This window comes from Eufriesea mexicana, unplaced genomic scaffold (assembly GCF_001483705.2).
Source record: "Eufriesea mexicana isolate 0111107269 unplaced genomic scaffold, ASM148370v2 scaffold36442, whole genome shotgun sequence".
NCBI lineage: Eukaryota > Metazoa > Arthropoda > Insecta > Hymenoptera > Apidae > Eufriesea > Eufriesea mexicana.
Window position 1 is genome coordinate 147,355 of NW_016942804.1, and position 7,042 is coordinate 154,396.

Genomic DNA, 7,042 nt, shown 5'->3' on the forward strand with positions numbered 1-7,042 from the left:
AAAAAAAAAAAAAAAGAAAAAAAAAATAAAAGGGTTAAGAAGGAACAGTGACAAATTATGAACATAATTTTCTTAATCATCATCAAATATAACATGTATATTGTATAAATATATACATTGTACATTAACTTTTTTCTAATTAGACAGTGCATTTGCATTTCTATATTTTATTCATTAATAATATTATTTGCAGTTTCAAATTGCTATTATTAAAAAATTAATATCTTTTTTTATATTACATAGCATGTAATATTATTTTTCTTTTTTAAACCAATATGTCAATCAAGCAAAACTAGAAGAGACAAATACCTATAGCATATATTACTTAAAATTAAAATTAATGTTTATTTTACTGTTTGAGAATTATCATCAGATTGAATGTTGAGAATAAAGAACGGATCTGTGGGGTTAATTGTAATATAAGTACCTTGTAAAAGATATCACATGTTATAATTGTAGAGTACTATAAACTGTTACAGTCTTATAGCTGTATTAAACATATTCATTGAAACCTCGTTAATTTTTTCGTTTTGTATTTGTACAAGTAAAATTTTAAGGCAATTATTCTAAAATAATGCAAGTATGATATATATAAACAGTAGCCTTAAAATTCAACTTGATAAAGCGTCTTAGAAGAAGGTGCTATAATTTCAGTTTAAATCGTATCAAATGAAAGAAATGCTTTGCGAATTCTATTCATATGGAAGTGCGCCGAAGGGGTTCGCATTTTTTAATATTATAGTTTTGATGCAAACAAAAGCTACAGAGCTTAACTAATATGAATGAAGAATTGATAAATAACAGTGTAGGAAGTATCCTATAAATTAATATATATTTATAAATATGTATATGATTTAAAATCTTGATTAAAATCATATTGATCGATGTTCAAATTTTTAAATCTATTATAAAAAATTGCTGAAATATCATGTGCGTAATTTCAATTAGTTCCTTGCAACATATTTTCGTTTAATTTATATTGTTTGCTACATAAAAGTTGCGGCAGCCCTAGCTCTTTAGCGCTAATCCATTTCGCACACTCACATAAAAAAATGGATTCCTTTAAACATTTTGATCTTGCATTGGTCCAGTTGGCATTTGTTATAAATTTTATCCACTTAATTAGAATATTTGAAATGAATGAAACAGAAAAGGATTTTGTAGACCAAAGCATTTTTTAGTCTGTGATATAAAATGAGATATATTACTTGTATTAATATGGAAGAGTGTGTGTGAAGATTTTTTTTTGATAGAAATGACTTCTTGACATGAGGGAATGCTTTCGGCCGTCTCTTTCGTAGAAGGTAATCGAGATTGATGATCTATTTAAAAGTTCGTAAGATAAAAGTAGTAAATTAAGTAATGTTATATCTCTTTGTAGACAAAGAAAGAGAGAACAAAAGAAAGATAAAGTAGAAAAATCAAATTGGAAAATCTGGCAATTTAATTTAATAAAACATAATTTTTTTTGTATTTTTTAATAACTTGCAAAAATATTTTTTTTATATAATTTCCTTCCACGATTTTCAAACATCCTCTAATATGTTTTGCAAAAATATAAAAGAATCATTTTATATCAAATATCAGAAATATTTTATTTTGTCCAATTTTAAATATACAAGCAGTAATCTTTATAATAAAAGAAAAAAGAATACTGCTGTGAAAATAAAACATTTTCTATCAATGTTATCTAAAATAAATCTTGTACATTATAGAAGAGACATATCTTTATAGATATTATAATAGAAAGCATATGAAATATATTGAAAACATATGGAATAAATATTTCTGTCATTGTTAAATTAAAATTCCATACTTCTAGAAAACAAGCTTCTTTTATAAATGATTAGATTTTATTTAATAAAAGTAACTATAGATTTGGACAATATTTAAACATTAAAGATGAAATAAGTAAATAAATAAATAAAGAATTAATATATTATCAAAATTTGAAGTATTCTGAAGCATTTGAAAACATGAGATTATGTATAAATGGTATAAATACAAAACAAGTGCATATATAAATTTAGAGAACTATACACAAATCTATTACCCGTTATATTAAATGGCATGCAGAATTGAATAAACAGGAAAAATAATCTGCTTAAAGTATTGTTTTTGTTGTTCCGAACAACTCTAATAATATCTTTACATATTTGTAATATAAATTATGATTATATTCTTTTAAATATTATAATGATAAATGATAAAATATCATATTAGGACGACATAATTATTTACTTAAGAAAAAATATTAAAAATTTTATTTGCCTTATATTTTTTATGTTTTTATCATTTTTTTTTGTAATGATATTACATAAAAATGCGTTTCAATAAATATCATGTAAGAAATTTGTTAATAATTTCAACTTACACGATAAATATGATTTGACATTACCACGACGTCAGTTTTAATTGCTTCTGAAATGTCTGAATTTGCCGTAGAAGTCCGGCTAAACGAAGAGAAGTAGGTTCTCTTGTGATAATATTATTTCCTCTTTTATGGAAAGGCCTTTGCTGAAAACTCAGTCCATTAGATTTAGTTGAAGTAAATGGTACAGCTGCATATAATTTATCTGATCCCAATGGAATTTCACTTGATATACAAAAATAACTATTCTTTTTTTGTAATAAATTCATTTGATGTTTTAATGCCATTACCTAGGATAAAAAAAAAACATCAAAACAGTTTTAATAGATGTTTACATTATACAACTTTACAAAACATTACATACATACAACTTTATTAAACATTATAAACAACATAACAAAACATCATGATTCAATTTAAATTAAATTAAAATATAGAAAATTAGTTTACCTCTTTATATAAATTAACAACAGCATTTATCTCATCTTCTTTAGTACTTAACTCCTTTTCTAAATGTAACATTTCTTCTTCTAAATCTTTATCACTATATTTTTTTGCTTTTGTTTGTAATCTTTCATACTTCCTATAATTGGGTAAAAAATATTAAATTAATATAGATTACAAAGTTTTACTCTAACATTAATTAACTTACATGTTCATTTCTTCAAATTGATCATGAAGATTAATAAGAACTTCTTTTATTCCTTTTGAGTCTTGAGAATGATTAGCTGTTGAGGTACTGGAAATGTGTTTGTCACATATACGTTCCTGTAATTCGTTTTAGATTAATATTCTCTAACAACCTATTAATCTATATAATTTTACCTGATATAGTTTAGATTGCATTTCTGAAGTTCCCATCTTTGTTTTTACATTTTGTTGAGAAGTAAATAATTTCAACATTTTATTATCTGTTGTATGTAATATTTGTGTTGTATTAAATGTATTTAATTGATTTTCTGATTTAGTATCCTACAAGTAAAAACTAGATTTTTATATTTTAAAATAAAACATATGCATTTAATCATATTAGTTTTTATATTTCCCATCGATCACACCTTTTTTTTTATGAAAATTTTCAAACTTATTTATATTGCCATTAATTCTTTCTTACAGATTTTGATATTGTTCAAGACTTGATTCTAAATTCACATTTAAACTACTTACTCCTTTCCTGTTATATTTTAAAAACATATTTCCATTCTCTATTAAGTGTCCACCTTTACTCATAAATAAATTTTCTTTCTGCATATGTGTATTATTCATTTGAGAGTGCATATGAGACAATTTACTCTGTTGATCATTTATTTGTTCTATGAGGATAGATGCAGGTTTCATACCTCTACTAATTTTACGAATAAGAAGAGGAGTAATTCCAGTTGCAGCAGATTGTCTCGTTTTCATTATACTTAAAACCTTTTAAATAGTGAAAAGTTGTAATAATTAATATGCTTTGTTTTCATATTTAATAACATACTTGTTGTATATTTAAACCTAAATTATGACTGGGGGATACAGAAGTACCCACTACAAAGGGTATATTTTGAAAGTTAAATCTACCGAAATACGAACGATTTGCTCTTTTTAATTTTGAAGCTAAAGTAGGCATTTCATAATTGTGAGTAATTATTGGATCACAATATGATGCTTGTATAATTGCATGTTGACATTGATGTGAATTATATTTTTCCATAGTACATAAAGGGGTGGTTGAAGATTCCAAATTATAATTTAAATCATTAGTAATTGTACCTATACCTCTAAAAATAAAAATAAATGTTATACTTTTAGTATTATCATGTCTACATATAATAATCATTAATATAAATTCTTACTCTGTTTTCTGTTCAGTTTGGTAATGCATCTGAGAGCAATTTTGTGAACTATTTACATTAATATCACAAACATTTTGATAGTTTTTATCTTCGCATTTCGGTTTTACAGGCAAGTTTTGTTGTTTATTTATAGCTGAAGATGTTAATATGTTTATATAGTTCATATGATGTTCAAGCTTTGAATGTTTACTAGGAATAGCTGAAGTGCTACCAGTCTTTGCTGCAGTATTATGATAAATTTCTACTACTTCATTGGATGTTTGTTGAGACTTGAAATTATGGCGATTATTTACACTATCTAAAATATACATAAAAATCTATATAAAGTTCTTAAATGGATATTTTTATTTAATACTTTTTTGTTTTCGTTTTTTCGTATCCCTTTTTCCCAAGAAAGTAGTATCCCTTGTGGTTACAGTACTTCTTGAATTAGAACAATGTATTTTTTTTCTTCGTTTTTTAATTTTTAATGAAACAATGTCATCAAGCTTGCACAGAGAACCTTTCTTGCTTGATAATGCTGAAGAAATTGCTTTTTCTTTTTTCTCACATTTTGTACAAATTTTATTCTTATCTATAGACTCATCTTTTACATTACCAGGAACATCATGTTTAATATCATCTTTTACAGAAGGTGGTTCTTGAAATAAATACCCATTTTGATTATTCAGAATTAATTGTTCAAAAGATTCATTTGGGCTTTCAATATTTTCTATTAATTCTGTAGAATATTCTGCTAAATGCTTTTCATGTGGTAGTTGCCAGTTTTGACTGTGTTCTTCACATTGCTAATAAGATTTTTATAAATATAATTATGAAGGACAATTTCCTTTAAAGTGTGCATCAAATATATTCATGACTTAAATATGATACATACTACGATGTTCTTTTTCTGAATTTGTAACAATGATTTTGATCGAGCGTCTGTATTCTGTAGAATATCATAAGCTCGAGGGATAATTGAAGATAATTCAATTTCTGTTCCTTCATCTTTATTTAAGTTTGTTTGTTTTTCTTTTTCTTTATGTGATACAATAATTTTTGATAAAATATTTGATAAGTTTGAAGTTGTAGAAGGTTCATTCTTATGAATTATATTATCTGTAACATAAAATACATTTGAATCTATTTTTTTATAATTTACAATAGTTATAATAATAAAATGTAAAGTAATAAAAAACATCAAATATTTCGTTCTTCAAACTAACATTGGATATCAGAATACTCTTCCAAAGAATTATTACTAGGAATTATAATTTCATTATTATTGGAAACCTTAATTTTAGAATCTTGCCAATTTGGACAAAATAAAGTTTTTTTTGGTTCTTGTATTTTTGGCATATCATGATACAACATCTTCATATATTTCATATGAGACTTCAAAGAATCACACCTTTCTTTTGTAGAATTTAACCACTGTTTTACATTTTTCATATCTAAATGAAATAAAAATTAACATAATGAGATTTACTATGAACATAAATATTTACTATTAGTGTAAAACATAATATAAATTACTTAGGTGTATCTAAACATATATTTAAAACTTTTTTCTACATTAATTATAATAATAGAATATCAGAAAATAATAAATATATAATTACCAGCACAATATTTTTTCTTGTTATTAATATCCATATTGTTTTTGATTAATTAATGTACATAGTTTAATTATCAAATAATCATCATAAATAAGGTCAATAATAAAAATTAAAATTTTTAACGAATAAAAGAAATTTGTAATAGTATAAAACTAAAAGAAATCTACAAAAATTCGAGATATAAGAACTCACAGGTTAGACTTTTACCGATTATCGATTACATTTTTACATAAGTCTCTTTTGTTTCCGATATGTTCTTCTTTCAGTAAAACAAAATCATTAACAAGAAATTTTGATTCTTGTTAAAAACATGGAAAATATTTAAATTTCATATATTTAATACAATATCGACTTACATTCTCACACAATTTAGAAATTACATTTCATTATTGTCATATTGTTGAATCCTAATTACAAATATTAATTATTATCAACATATTTAATTCTTAGAAAAAATTTTATATTCGCTTTATTTTAGAAGTTAATCATAAATTAGTATTAAGCAAGAATTAAATTTATATTTAATTAAATAGAATGCAATACATAAATTTGAAATAATAAAGGACACTCATATACTTAAACATATAATTTGTTATTATGATAATATTAATTATATAGTGAGTTATAGATATTTAAGTGTTGGTAACAAATTTAAAAATATATTTAAAGTAATTAACAAAGAGAAAAGTCTAGAACAAAAAAACACCTGATACATTTTTAAATCGAATTTTTGTAATACTGGCTGCAATATTGGACGTTAGGTGCGCTGATGTCTGTCTCTCAGTTGTATTTGAAGAAGACGTCGTTCGATCTACTTGTGAGTTGTAAATGGTGGACGGCCTGTCATCGTTGTTGCGTTAACATCAGGTAAGTAAATTTGTATTTCATTAATGTTTGATTTGTAATCATAACGTTAATGAAGAATAAGCACAATTTTTAGAAATAGCTGTTGGTAGTTCTGCAAAGAAAATCAATTCTAATGACAAGTATTATATTTTCTTGAAATCTTTTTTCATGACATTTCCGATTACGTAAAATTGTTGCACCAGTCGAAAATAGTCACCTGACTTAATAAATGTAGTTATCTTTTTCGTATATTTGAGAAAATGAATTTGATAACTTTAAAATTTGTTTTACATTTTTATTATTAATATAGCAGTACACATTAAAACATTTTTAATAATTAAATCAAGTAACCTATAATACAATTTTATACGAATGAAAAGCGATTTTTT

General features: G+C 24.1%; 2 protein-coding genes across 4 annotated transcripts in view; one reads left to right on the forward strand and one right to left on the reverse strand.

Moving 5' to 3' along the window:
• The window catches only part of LOC108554587 (uncharacterized), an 11,462-nt gene extending 5,618 nt beyond the window's left edge, over window positions 1-5,844 (reverse strand). Inside the window, 10 exon segments of the mRNA XM_083287413.1 lie at window positions 2,375-2,661; window positions 2,822-2,954; window positions 3,024-3,343; window positions 3,428-3,787; window positions 3,849-4,131; window positions 4,207-4,504; window positions 4,562-4,994; window positions 5,084-5,307; window positions 5,415-5,642; window positions 5,811-5,844. Coding sequence (XP_083143539.1) covers window positions 2,395-2,661; window positions 2,822-2,954; window positions 3,024-3,343; window positions 3,428-3,787; window positions 3,849-4,131; window positions 4,207-4,504; window positions 4,562-4,994; window positions 5,084-5,307; window positions 5,415-5,642; window positions 5,811-5,844 — 2,580 coding nt within the window. The 3' untranslated portion in view covers window positions 2,375-2,394.
• A 738-nt stretch (window positions 5,845-6,582) lies between these two features.
• Window positions 6,583-7,042, forward strand: part of Nc73EF (oxoglutarate dehydrogenase Nc73EF) — an 11,774-nt gene continuing 11,314 nt past the window's right edge. For all 3 annotated transcript variants that reach the window (XM_017909909.1, XM_017909910.1, XM_017909907.1), the window contains exon 1: window positions 6,583-6,674. The gene's annotated coding sequence lies outside the window, so the exon portion shown is untranslated. The remainder of the gene's footprint in view (window positions 6,675-7,042) is intronic.